At 39.1% G+C, this 14,990-nt stretch overlaps 1 protein-coding gene across 1 annotated transcript; it reads right to left on the bottom strand.

Annotated features, from left to right (window-relative positions):
• Positions 1-866: 866 nt before the first annotated feature.
• On the bottom strand, positions 867-10,232 carry LOC118842543 (cytochrome c oxidase subunit 8A, mitochondrial-like). The gene is made up of 3 exons (XM_036750010.1): positions 10,223-10,232; positions 8,766-8,860; positions 867-1,360 (listed from the first exon to the last, which is right to left on the bottom strand). Exons 1-3 carry the CDS (start codon positions 10,230-10,232, stop codon positions 1,079-1,081), a joined length of 387 nt encoding a protein of 128 aa, XP_036605905.1. The 3' UTR covers positions 867-1,078.
• Between the last annotated feature and the right edge of the window lie 4,758 nt (positions 10,233-14,990).

Here is a 14,990-nt window from a genome sequence, read left to right as displayed (position 1 = left end):
GCATTTTATTGGTTTTCTCAGGTTCCCATAGTTGGTAAATGTCTGAGACAGGTTTCAAATTTAACTCCAATACTCTACTGACTTTGCCATTCACAATTGTCACTTCACACCCATGTCAATTTATGCTGAAAGCTCTCCTAACAAAAGCAGGCAGTCAGAGAGAGTCTAATACTCATTAAGTGAACAGAGTTCCATCTCTCTCCTTGAGACCTATAATATTGACTTGAAATCCACTTCACCTTTTCCCCAACCCCTTGTTCATGACAAGTTTATGACAAATAGAACATCATTCCTATACTGTTGTGAGCTAGACAGGGAAGAGGCAAATTATTACCCACATTCTTATTTAAAAGTATAAAGATAACAGCTATTAAGCAAAGCATCAACGAGAATAGGAGAAGCACAGGATACCTTTTAACACCTTAGAAAGTTAGCATGATACAGAGGAAAGAGCACTGAATCTGGAATCAGAGGATCTGGAATTGCATCTGGCCTCTGCAATTGGTAATGAGGGATTGTCACCCAATGTCACCTGTGTGACCTGGGATAAATCATTTAGCCCTTGCATGCCTCTGTTTTTACATCTACAAAAGAAGAAATGGAACTAAATGGACTCTAGTGTCCCTTGAAAATTTAATCTATGACCCACTATGATTCACTATCTTGGTCCATGTTGAACAGATTGATGATGTATAAGCCACATAGAACTGGAAGATAACTAGAAGGTATTTATAAAACTATAAAGTGCTTCACGTGTCTTCTTTCAGCTGATCCTCACAACAAGCCTAGGAAGGAGGTGCCATTATTACCCTCATTTTACAGGAAACTGAGGTTGAAAGAGGTTAAGCATCTTTTTTTGGGGGGGGGGGCTTTGAAGAGAGGTTTCGAGTGACTTTATTTTAACATGCGGAGGAGGTCCCATCTGCCCAGGCCAGAGCGGACAGCACTAAGCCTGGGAAAAATCGAGTGGTCATGATTAACTCATCAGAAGACTGCTGGGGGCGGAATGTGGGGAGCTCGTGGTCCGGGGTGCAGGCAGGTCCTGAGGTCACGGGGGAATGTCCAGAGACCCGCTCCTTCACTCCTTCTTCTTGTAGTTCTCCAGGTGGGATAAGATCCAGCCCCCGGGCACGAGGAGGCACACGAAGCTGGCGGCCAGGCCAACGGCCTTCTCCAGCGTGCTCAGCTCCTCCCGGGCCGGCCGCGTGTGCAGGGCCGGGCGTGGGACACGCACGAGGCTGCGGGCGGGGCGCGTCAGGTCGCTCAGCAGGCGCGGAGCCAGCGCGGACATGGCGGCGTTGGGGCGCGGGCTGGGACCGGGAAGAGGCCGGAGGAGCAGAGCCAAGGTCGCCTGGAGAAACTACCGAGGTTAAGCATGTTAATGGAGAGTCACACAGCTAGTGAGTATCTGAGGCAGCATTTGATCTCAGGTCTTCCTGACTCCAGTCGCTGAACTCTATGCTATGGGAATACAGTCAATGGGTAGGGAGAGTCTTACATGAGCACAGACATGAAGGCAGCCAAAATATCAAAGCACTAAAATCCCCCCTTTTGACAACAGTGCTGTATATATAATATATAAATTATGTGAGGGGGGTGGAGCCAAGATGGTGGCTGGAAAGCAGGGACTTGCTTAAGCTGTCCCCAAGGTTCCTCCAAACACCTGTAAAAAATGACTGAACAAACTCTAGAGCTGAAGAACCCATGAAATAACAGAGGCAAGCAGGGCTCCAGCCCAGAAAAGCCTGGATGGTCACGGGGAAGGGTCTATCGCAGGGAGCTGGGAGTGGAGCGGAGCATAGCCAAGCCTGGGCCATGACAGGACCAACCAGACTGGGAGCTGGGCTGAAAAAGCTGTAGGGCCCTGAATCATTGAGCTGTGGCAGTTACCAGACTTCTCAACCCACAAACGCCAAAGACAACAGAGAGGGTTAGTGAGAAAAACTGCTAGAATTGAGTGAGATGAGTGCACAGTCAGCCCCAGGCCTTGGGTCACAGAAGTGGTGCAGCTCTGGGGCTACTTCCAGAGCTATAGTTGCCTTTGCTTCCAGCCCCAGACCCACCTGGTGGGAGGAATTACATGGCAGATCAAAGCGGGAGTGCAGAGCCTGCTTGGATCTGAATCGTGGTCCAGATTGGCGGTACTTGGGGGAGGAGGAGCACTGGTGTGGCAGAGCTTGCTGTGTAGAAGTAGCTCTGAAAACAGCAGCACAAGGTCCCTAAAGGTTGGGACAAAGTACTCTCTACTCTACAAGCAGTCCTACCTTTACAAAAAGCTCAAGGGTCAAGTAGTTGTCTGGGAACATAAACAGGCAGCAAAAATGGACCCAAGTTCAGACTCAGACTTTGGAATCTTTATTGGGTGACAAAGAAGAACAAAACATACAGCCAGAAGAAGTCAACAAAGTCAAAGAGCCTGCATCAAAAGCCTCCAAGAAAAATATGAATTGGTCTCTGGCCATGGAAGAGCTCAAAAAGGATTTGGAAAAGCAAGTCAGAGAAGTAGAGGAAAAATTGGGAAGAGAAATAAGAGTGATGCGAGAAAACCATGAAAAACTAGTTAATGACTTGCTAAAGGAGACCCAAAAAAATACTGAAGAAAATAACATCTTAAAAAATAGACTAACTCAAATGACAAAAGAGCTCCAAAAAGCCAATGAGGAGAAGAATGCCTTGAAACACAGAATTACCCAAATGGAAAAGGAGGTCCAAAAGACCTCTGAAGAAAATACTACCTTAAAAATGAGATTGGAGCAAGTGGAAGCTAGTGACTTTATGAGAAATCAAGATATTATAAAACGAAACCAAAGGAATGAAAAAATCGAAGTCAATGTGAAATATTTCATTGGAAAAACCACTGACCTGGAGAATAGATCCAGGAGAGATAATGTAAAAATTATTGGACTACCTGAAAGCCATAATCAAGAAAAGAGCCTAGACACAATCTTTCAAGAAATTAGAAAAGAAAATTGCCCTAATATTCTAGAGCCAGAGGGTAAAAAAGAAATTGAAATAATCCACTGATCACCTCTTGAAAAAGATCTCAAAAAGAAAACTCTTAGGAATAATGTCACCAAATTCCACAATTCCCAGGTCGAGGAAAAAATACTGCAAGCAGCCAGAAAGAAACAATTTTAGTATTGTGGAAACACAATCAGGATAATACAAGATCTAACAGCTTCTACATTAAGGGATTGAAGGGCTTGGAATATGATATTCTGGAGGTCAAAGGAGTTGGGATTGAAACCAAGAATCACCTACCCAGCAAAACTGAGTATGATGATCCAAGGAGAAATATGGATTTTCAATACAATAAATGACTTTCAAGCTTTCTCAGTGAAAATACCAGAGCTGAACAGAAAATTTGACTTTCAAACACAAAAATTTAGAGAAGCATGAAAAGGTAAACAAGAAAGAGAAATCATAAGGGACTTACTAAAGTTGAACTGTTTTGCTTACATTCCTATAGGGAAAGATGATGTGTGTAATTCATGAGACCTTTCTCAGTATTAGGGTAGTTGAAGGTAATATACATATACATAGAGGGCATGGGATGAGTTGAATATGAATGGGTGATACCTAAAAAAGAAACAAATTAAGGGATGAGAGAGGAACATATTCAGAGAGGGAGAAAGGGAGAGATAGAATGGGGTAAATTATTTCACATAAAAGTGGCAAGAAAAAACAGTTCATTGGAAGGGAAGAGGGGGCAGGTGAGGGGAAATGGGTGAATCTTGCTCTCATCAGATTTGACTTGAGGAGGGAATAACATACACACAGAATTGGATATCTTACCCCACATGAAAGTAGAGGGAAGGGGATAAAAGAGGGGGCACAATAGAAGGGAGGGCACATAAGGGGAAGAAGTAATCAAAAGCAAACACTTTTGAAAAGGGACAGGGTCAAGGAAGAAAATTGAATAAAGGGGGTCAGGATAGGAGGGAGGGAAAGTATGGTTAGTCTTTCACAACATGACGATTTATGGCAGTGTTTTGCATAATGATACATGTATGGCCTATGTTGAATTGCTTGCCTTCTTAGGAATAGTGGGTGGGGAGGGAAGAGGGGAGAGAATTTGGAACTCAAAGTTTTAAAAGCAGATGCTTAAAAAGAAAAGACCTTTTTGCATGCAATGGGGAAATAAGATATACAGGCAATGGGACATAGAAATCAATCTTGCCCTACAAGAAAGTAAAGAGAAAAGGGGTGGGAGGGAGGGGAAGGGGGTGATAGAAGGGAGGGCTGACTGGGGAACAGGGCAATCAGAATATATGCCATCTTGGATTGGGGGAGAGGGTAGAAATGGGGAGAAAATTTGTAACTCAGAATCTTGTGGAAATCAATGCTGAAAACTAAAAAAAAAATCAAAAAAATTATGTGAAAATATCAGCTTTGTATGGCATGTATGCATACATGCTACATGTGTGGTATATATGCATATGTATTACATATATAATATTACTGCTACATTAATAATATAAATATTACATTGTATAATATATAAATTATGTGAAAATCATTAGCTTTGTATAATATATATATACATATATGTATACATATTCCTATATATGCATATGTACTTTTGCTCAGTCAGGTCTGACTCTTCATGGCCCCTTGGACCATAGCACACCATTACTGTCCATGAGGTTTTCTTGGCAAAGATTCTAGAATTGTTTGCCATTTCCTTCTCCAGTGGATTGAGGCAAACAGAGTTAAGCGGCTTGCCCAGGATCACACAGCTAATAAATGTCTGAGGCTGACTTTAACCCAGGTCTTCGTGACTTCAATACCCTTTCCACTGAGACATCTAGTTGCCTCCATATGTATGTGTAGTACACCTTTGTAAATATGTAGTTTATATGCATATATACTACATATAATGTTATTGCTATATTAACAATATTAATACTACGCTATATAAAATATTTATCATATGAAAATCATCAGCTTTGAGCAATATATACTATGTATATCTATATATGTGTATAAACTTATGTAGTATATATGCATATATTTATATGCACTACCTTGCAATTAAAATATTTATTAATCAGAAAATTCTTTTACTGACTTCACTGGATTACAGTTTCCTATGAAAAGCTTATTTCATTAATTTTAAGACATCAGTGTTTCTGTTTTTTATAAGCTCGTCTCCTTTTTCCCCCTATCCTTTCCTTCTTCTCTTTCCCCTCTTTAAAAATCCATTTATGAAGCATTATGCTAGATACCTAGGCAGCCAGTAGCACAGTGGATAGAGTACTAGACCTGAAGGCAAAAAGACCTGATTTCAAATCTAGCCACAGACATGAACTAGCTATGTGATGGTGGGCAGTTCATTTAACCAGTTTCTACCTCAGTTTCATCATCTATAAAATTTATTTAAGAATTGTACCAGCTTCCTAGACATATTATGAGGATAAAAGGAAATAATTTTTGTCAAGTACTTTGCAAACCTAAAAAAAAATGTGCTACATAATTACTGGCTGTTATTTTCATTGTCTGAAGTGAATTAAGCAAAAATAGTACTTCCCTATGGCAGCCAATTTGGAATCCCATCTCACAGACGTAAATGAGCATATGAAGGAACATGAATGAATGAACTGTATTAAAAAAGAAAGAATTTACACGTAGTGGTGCAAGTATATAAAAACATCTTGGTGAGGTTTGTCAAGAAAATCCATAGGACACCAAAGTATCTGATTTATTATGAAAAAAAAAATTAAATGTAATTTCCATATCATCACCTCGTGACAAATCAAAGCAATAACAGGTGCACAATCTGTCCTTACTAAACTATCCTTACTTAGATAGAATTGAAATAAAGTAAATATTGTGCTATAAGTTAATAATAACTGACATGTAGTCCTTAAAAATTCACAAAATACTCTATATACATTATCTCATTACAGCTTCACAATAAGTGGAGGTCAGTACTTCAGGTGTTATCTTGATTTTATAAATGAGAAAATAGACTCAAAGAGGTTCAATAACTTGCCATGGTCACATAGCTCTTATGGGGAGTTTCAGGTAAGATTTGAATGCAGGCCTTCCTGACTCCAACTTCTGTACTATACCAAGCTGGATTTATTCATTCATTCATCATTCTTTCATTCAACATGTTAGCTGACAACATATTAGCTTTTAGTTAAAAAATACTAAGGCAAATGGAATGAAGTATCTTCTGTGTATTGATTATAGGTTTTGCTGTGGTTATGTGTCCTGTAATTCCCTGAATGTGGGTTACAGAAGTCTGTAAATCCATTTCAATGCCCATGACAACGGTCATAGTTTCTACTCTATCAAGAAGATTTACATTAAGAAAAAGCTTAATCTTTGATAAACCCAAAGAATCCAGCTTCTGGGCTAAGAACTCACATACAAAGTTTCAAAGACAACTCCAAAGGACTCATGATGGAAAGAGCTATCTATATCCAGATAAAGAACTATGGAGTCTGAATGAGGATTGAAGGAAACTATCTGCTCTCTCTTTTTTGTATATTGTTTTTGTTTTTTTTTCTTTTTTCTCATGATTCACTCCATTGATCATGGTTCTTCTTTATGACTTGTCTATTGTGTAAATATGTTTAATGCGAAGGCATATGTAGAACATATATTGAGTTCCATGCTGTGTTGTGGGGAGGGAAGAGTGGAGGAAGGGGATGAAAATTTGCAACTCAAAAAACTTGTGAAACTGAGTGTATAACCTAAAAGTTAAAAAAACAATTAAAAAAGTAGAATCCATACTTACAAAACCTTTTTAACCATCTGTTATCTTGGAGGGATTCCTCTCAGCTGAAGATCAGTTAATTTGTCGGTTGACAAAGGGCATGCATCCCTTTTCAGAAAGTTGCTTGAGGGTCTGAAATTTGAACTTAAATTATTTAAGTAAATTATTGAATACATTATAATAAATTCCCTACATTTGAAAAGTTCCTTTTCCCCTTCTTTTTCCTTTTTTTTCTTTTGTTGCAGAAAACTTCTGTAACAACAATGCTATTTGCCAATACTGTGGCTGTGTAATACCAATAACACCAGCACACAGGAGGGCTGCTAACACAGGTTCTTTTATCTGCTTTTCTAAGGAAAGCAACTTCAAGGGGTTAACAATCTTACTTTAATTGAACATGCATATATCATTTACTTAGTTCAGGGGGAAAAGTCAGCACCCTGAACTTTAGAGAAAACATAAACAGAAATTACAAGCAGAAATTATATAAACAGAGCAAAATAACACAAATCAGCAGACAGATTTCTAGCTGTCTGTCCAAGACATTACATAGTTTCCAGAGAGAGAAGCACCAATGTCTGGGTTTTTCAAAGCCGGGGTCTCCTTAACAGCTATCCAGAGTCTTGTCTGGCCAAATCACCAACCCTCTTCCAATGAGTGTGCCCCCAAAGCACAACCTCTCCTCCTGAAGTTCTGAGAGTTTTAGCTTAAGAGATACCCTCAGAGTATATACTGTATTTCCCTATGCATAAGATGCTCCCATGTATAAGACGTACCTTAATTTTGGGGCCTGAAATTTCAAAAAAAATATATTACATAAAGATATTGAACTCAAGTTTTATTCATCATAAAATTCATACAGTAATACAATGAAATTCAAGGACCTTCTGCTCATAGCTTTCAGGCATCTTTTGGGCAAGTCTGGTGCATGTATACATGCTTAGTCCATTCTGTTTCACGACCCTGAAGCACCAATTGTGTCCTCCTTGGAAATCAGTAACTTCTTTTACATCAGCAATTCTTCTTGTCTCATGCTGAAACATCTTTGTGGACACAGGAATTCCAATTGCCTTTTGCTCGTCAATCCATATTTTCAATTCCCTCTCTAAATCAGTCCATTTTGCTGACTTGCCTCTCATGGCCTTCTTCTGCCGTGGTGTTTCCAGTAGGGTTTCTTCTTCCCATAGCCAGTCTCGGATTGTTTTCTCAGTTGGAGGAGGACCAAACTTACGTTCAGCAACACGCTTTCCATTCACTTTTGCAAACTGGATCACTTTTAACTTGAATTCAGCACTGTACAAAAATCTTTTCTGAGCCACTTCTGAACAGAACGTGGCAACACATAACCAAATATAACGGTAACAAATGCAAAACAATGAGTGCAAAGACAACAAGCGTGAAAAAGTGGGAAATGCAAGTAAAAATATCTACAACCACTGTATAAGATGCACCCAGTTTTTAGACCCCAATTTTTTTGGAAAAGGGTGCATCTTATACATGGGGAAATATGGTAAACTCTTTTTCAGGGCCTGAGAGCTTCACACCTTTCGTGACCTAAGTAGCAAAAGGGTGTGGGTATTCCTACAAACAAAGGCAAGACTCAATCAAAGGCACTTGACTGCCTTAGTGCCAAGAAGCACTCCAAAAGAAAAAACAGTAAAAAGTCCCATTTTGCTTGCCCTTACACCTTTATATATTATTGTTTGTCCTTTTTTTTTGAAGAGGACTAATGACATCACAGGGTGATGTCCTACTGGTGTGTGAATTGGATTTAAGTGAGGCAGAGTTGCACAAAGTCACCATCATAACTGTCTCTTACAAAGTCGTTGAAATCCAGTGGCAATATGAAAGACAACTGGCGTTGGCCCAGGGTGCAGTGGATGACCTTGGCATCTTCGATGTCTAACCAAGCTCTAAGCACTCCATAGTACTTGGTTCAGCCACCTTCATGGCCATGAGAAAAAATTATTCTCATCCACCTTTTCTGCCTAGGTGGGGAAGTCTTCATATGCTAGGGCTAGACATTCCCTAAACTTACAGATAGGTTCGAGACCTGTCGGTTACCCTCAACCTGGTTTAGCCCATCTGCCAAGATGGTTTGCCAGTGTGTGGCTGCTGCACGTGCTACAGCTTCTTGGAGACACAGGTGAAAGTTGAATGAATGAGGTGTACACCAAAGGGGGATGAGCAGCCCTGAAAAGGCCTTGGTAGGCCCTCCAGCCAGATGTGCTAGTCCTCCTTGAACATCCCATGTATTACTTCATCATTTCCTCACAAAAAACCTATCAGGCTGGAAAAGTCCATATATATAATCTCCTTCATTATCCAAGTTTGACTGCTAATAGTTACACAATCCAACTTATCCTTCTAAAGCAGGAATCCTTTTTTTTTTTTTTTCCTGTGCTGGGCTCCTTAAGAAGTCTCATGAAAGTTATAGCATCCTTCTCATGAATAAAATAATAATACATAGGCTGTGTATTTACGTATATGTATATTTATGTATATATGTGTATTTATGTATATACAGACACACATGTATACATATGCATACAAATGCATATATATAAATACAGTAATAAGCAATATAATACACATGTACACTAATATGTAAATGCATAACATAATAACATGTAGGATACAAAGGAAACTAATTTTATTGAAGCACAGATGTACTTTTCACCCATCCAAGTTCATGGATTCCCTTGAATCTATCCACAGACTTTGTTCTGGGGAGCCCAGGTTAAGAACATTTTTTCTAGACTGATTTCGTATTACTATCCTTTATACACTCTATGTTCTAGTGATACTGAATTGATCCTCTCACTATACATGATATTCCATACTCCTCCACACTTTTGCATACGTTGTGTTCCTTGCCAGGAATGACGTCTCGCCTTAGGTTTACATATTGGAGTCCCTTGACAGCTTCAACGTAAAAGTTCAAGGCTCTTTTCTGGTTGATCTCAATTGTTCATCTCCATCTCCAAAATTACTTTACATTTACTTCGTATATATTTTGAATATTGTTCCCTCTATCAAAAGGTAAACTCTTTGTGGGCAGGGAGGAAGAATTTCTTCTTTTCCTCTTTGTACTTTTGTATTCCCAGTATCTACTACAGCCCCACTTAAATATTGGATATTTCATAAAATCTTACTGAATTTATTTCAATTGAATTAATAGAAAAGGTAATTGAGTCTCAGAGAGATGATGTGGTTTGCCCCAAGGTCACACAACTACTCATTGGTAAAGACTTGATTAGAACCCAAGGAGTTGTGACTCTTAAGCAAATGTCCTTTCTCTTATACCCTTATCCTATAAAACCTTCTCCATAATCAGGATTTTTCAGGTAAGTTCGTGTTCTGGATAATTGAATTTTCTGTATAAGTATTAAAAGCAGATTTCAAGCATTGTTGATAAAGGTCTTTCTGAAATATATTAGCCTTCTTTCTTACTTTACTAAGATGAAGTTAGTGAACAAAATGCCCCCAACATACTGTAGGACATATTCGCTAAATGTCGTAAAATTGAATTGAAATGGAGAAGGGAATATTTGCTTAATGAATGAATATCTTGCAATATCTTAGGGACTTCATTCTGAAAGTAATGTTCTTTGTCTAGAATTGTTGATAGGGATATAGAGGATGCATGAGGATAGACTGAACCTGTATAGTTCCTAAAATATTCCCTGGAAATTGATTTATTTTTTCTAAATAAGTCACTATTAACAATTTGTTTTGTAGGGATCTAGCTCTTTCCCCTAAAAGTTGACTATGAGGGCAAAAAAGAAAAAAACAAATCAACCAATTGATAGATTCTGGCTAATCAACATTTTCTGTATAAAAGTCCTTCCCCTTGCATTTAGCTATTTTTATTGCCTCAAGTAGCCCTGCCCTCATGACAGATCTTTTTGTTCTCCTTTTTTCCCTTTATTTCAGAGAGCAGATGGAGAAATTCTCATTTTGCACTACCCCCCCACCATTGATAACTCACCTTGCCCTTTGGGCCCTGTCTGTATAATGTCAGAAATGCCAGTCACATGATTATGGAGAAAAATGATGACCCACCCCAGCAATGGTCCTCTATCCCAGGATAACAGTGATTACTACAATGGACTCCAGCAGAATTTATGGTCATGGACAGACCTCTAGTATGAATGCTTTGTGCTCCCTTTGCTGACTATCTAATTTGTTTCTGACTAGTTTGGCATATTGCTAGTTAAAATTCATTCTTTTAAAGCAGAGTATCCACTTAGCTTCTCTCCTCTGAACTTTCGTCATTCATTATTAACATTGAAAGGCAAAGTGCATGAAACATGTCCATTCCTCTCTGTATCTGGCTTGAAAGTAATGTCTTGGTATATTAGCGGGACACAGCGCTATCATACATAAAATGATGCCCAGGCCCACAACAAAGAGGCCATATCTCAGTGTCTAATAGGATCACTTACTTCAAATGGGAAGCCACCCTCTTTGAAATATTTGTTTAGATTTCAAAAACATATGAAGATTCTCAAACTCAAACAAAACCTTCTAGCCTTCAGCTCAAGAGCTGATTCTAAAGAGCTTTCTCTTCAATAAATCGGATGACCAAATCCAGGGCTGGGGGGTGGGGGAGGATGGAGGAGGGAGGGTGGGTCTTTCCAGTTTCCTTTTCTTGATAAAAAAGAAATGTCATCTGGTTTGGACTGCAGATAATGAATCATATTAAGCATTTTAAAAGCACTATTCTCTTTGTGAGACCTAATTTCAGACCGATTAACACTTTAATATGAAACAGAGGCTCATCATTTCATTAGGAAACAAAATAAGGCCTCTTAGCTACCATATGCTGTATCTTCCTTTAAAACAAAAATCTTTTGAAACTCTAGATTGAGCTTTCTCTGGACAGAATGTAGATTTGGCTCCAATACTCAGCCTAGGTGAGCATATTCTGTATCAGGGGAAGCTGGAAAAAAATGTTTTTGCTCCTACAGTCATAGTTTGGAAATAATTCTGTGCAATAAAAGATGACCCAACCATTGGCCTATAAAACTGCTGGAGGTGGGAAGGGGAGGGGATAGATATCAATTGTTTATTTTTTTTCAAATACTACAATCTCTCCTTCCTAAGGTTGCCTTTGCTGGTCCACAGAGCCAACAGCCGCTCTGTACAACTGATTTAGCAAATTACTTATTTATTAAATAGATGAAACAAAATTATAGCTGTCCCTTTTCAATATTTAAATTTTTTGAATGATAATGCCTTTAAAATACACAGAACATGAATGCAGGAGCTGGTGTGATAGGAGGGAGCCTTATTGCACATAATTAACAGACACATAATGTCTGGTAACTAGTAATTTCCTTCTAGCTGAGTAAGGGAATAATTTAATCATGTTGATCAAATGAATCCCAGGAGCCCAGTGTAACATTATGCCTTTAAAAAAAAATCTGCATTAACTGATAAGAGACTACTTGGTCAAAAAACATGGTTTCCAACCTTGTTTAGGTATTGGTAATAGTATTTAAAATACAGGCCTGATTTTAGTAATTGGCTTAATCTGGCATTTCAGCAGCAGCATTTTCCAATGTTGGAAGAGACTGCCAACATTGGCATGCCCCAGGCTTCCAGTAATGACAAAAACTCAGATGCTGTGAGCTGAGCTGTATACTTCCCTCTCCCATGAATAGGTTTCTTTCTTGGGGGAATGATGGTGATGATGTTAAAGAGAGGAAGGGAATGGCATAGATCTATTCTCTTTTTAAGAAGCCATAATCTGCCAATCTCCAAACAACTAGATGCAGACAGGCATCACTGGTCTATAAATTCTAAGTTAACATCTAAAACAGAGAGAGAGTCATATTCCAAGCTGGCTCCCTGCCCCTACCATCCCCTTTCAAGAGAAGAAAGCCTAGCCTTGTCAGCCTGATATTCCCCTGAAATCTTTTGTGAGCTTTATCTATTGTTCTTTTGTAATACTTTGGTTAGTTGGGGGTGGGGAAGGTGTCTTGAGCTACCTTCTCCCTACCTCGAGTAGTTTCTCAGTAATGAGGTGATATAATTTAACACTTCCTGTAATACATTTTATCCATCTATTGTTTGCTAAATAATTCCTGCAATAACACTTTTATTCTTTCCATAATTCTTGAGGGCAAAGCTGGAGGAATAATATTTTTACTGCACTGATTGATGTCAGATCCTGGTGCTGTATAGACCAGATGAACAGAGGTTATTGATAAGCATCAAGGAGATTGGAGGGAGTAAAAGGGATGGATGTCGAGGAGAGAACTCCAAAGCTCTCGGCTCAATGAAAAGAATATCAGGGATCAAAGGGTTAATATCATTTTATGAGGTTGTAAAAATCTACCCCAAGATTCTTGTGTTAGCAATATTCTTTGTGTAAGATGTATGTTATTAAAACAAGTAGCAGCATCTGAATTAAAGTGACAGTATGATGGATGACTACTGAAGGGGAATCGGACTCGTTTGCAGCATTTTGGGCTAGATGTGGGAATTCTGCCTCAGAGGCAAGGAGCTTGGCAGATGCATTGATTCCAGGCTGACGCATGTTCATAAATATGCCCCCAGAGAGGTGTGGCCTAGCAGAATTTACAAAATTATGTTCATGAATTATTTAACATTTATTTATGGATGCTATATTTAAACAGTATTTGCCAAGGCGAATGGACCATAGCTTACAGAATGATCTTTAGATAATGCACATTCGGCACAAGCAAGGCCGAGGTGGCCTGGCAGGGAGATTGCCTGATGATGCTAGGTCTATCAAACCTAGATTAAAAGAGATGAGCCCTGCAGATGTCCTGCAGAGAGAGAAGGGTGATTCCCAGATCCATTTGAGGTCCAGGCAAGGATTAAGCTAGAGGGAAGGTCAAGAGGGGTTTTGTTTTGTTTTTACCCATGGGTGACCCCAAGCTTGGTTCCATGAGAACAAATGTTGAATTAGTGCTGATTCAATAACATAATTGTAATGAGCAGTTCTCTTTATGATGGGACTTTCAAGAATCCTTTAATCTGCCACAACCCTTCTGGGGTCAAGAACAAGGGGTAGGGAAAAGTTTAAGATGTGTTTGGTTTACTTCAGTGTATAAACCTCTTTAATCCTGCTGGGGGCCACATCCAGGTCAATGAAGTTGTGGGGAGGGTCACATGTGTATCTGCATAATAATGTGCATAGTATTTGCATGGGGTCATTTAAAGCACTGCATAATTTCCCAGCTGCAATACAGCCTTCTCTAGGCTTCAAGTTCAATTCTGAGCCCAGCTCATTGTTTCTGTCCACTATTTGTCTTATATATACTTACTGATCTACCAATTCTATGGGCTGTCCATCCAACTGCATTTTGTAGTCTGGCATTTTCATCCACTTTTTATCTGGTCTTGTGAATAGTCAGGCCAAATTCTTCTGAGTGATCAGGGATCTCATTTGGAGATCATTTGGTACAAGGTTAGATGTACGCCACACAATGTCATTCACAAAGAGAAGCATCTGGAGGACTTTATCATGTATGGGAAAGCTCACTCCATATAGACCCTAGGATAGACACACTATAACCAACATATTTGGGGAGCACAAAGCTCTTTGTTTTGTGTCTTGTTTCCTGTGTAACGCAAATTCCTCTCTGTTGGGACATCTTTTGAGGATTCCTGTGTGATTTTGACATATGTATAGGAGACACGAGGCAAGAGAATCTTAAAGAACACATTTTGCTCTATGGAATCAAATGATTTTCATGGCCAACAACAATGAAAAGAATAACGGGATTTTTTTTAGCATTATATTCTCCTAAAGCTGTGCGGCTGCAAATCATGGATTATGGTATTCTCTAAAGAATTCAAATTGTGGGTCATTTACAGGCAGTGGAGGGTCACATGGTGGCTCAGAAAGGGGAGGAATAGGCATCTAGTGAAGAGTTTGTGGGAAAGACAGCAAAAATGATGTTATCAGAGAAATATGAGAACAGAAGATGGTCATAGTGTCAGAGAGAGATAAACAATGGATATCTGATCAACTGGTATATATAAAATACCTAACTTGTCCACTGGATGAAGGCTCTCTTGAGTATCATGTAGGTCCCCTCTAGAAAATCTGGGTGAATTTTTGACTTTTCAACAAGAATATTTGCTATCATAGTTTATTGCTAAGTCAAGATTTGTGATATCGATGGGGACCATGAATATGCCTGTAGAGTTGAGAATTGCAAAGTATAAGAGACTCTCTGTATAGAAGGCAGAAGAAATACTCTGTCTCTCTTACAATTCTCTC

The sequence above is a fragment of the Trichosurus vulpecula genome, chromosome 3 (genome assembly GCF_011100635.1).
Source record: "Trichosurus vulpecula isolate mTriVul1 chromosome 3, mTriVul1.pri, whole genome shotgun sequence".
Classification (NCBI taxonomy): Eukaryota; Metazoa; Chordata; class Mammalia; order Diprotodontia; family Phalangeridae; genus Trichosurus; species Trichosurus vulpecula.
The sequence above is the reverse complement of the archived record's forward strand: the minus strand, read 5'-3'. Positions and strand labels throughout refer to the sequence as shown.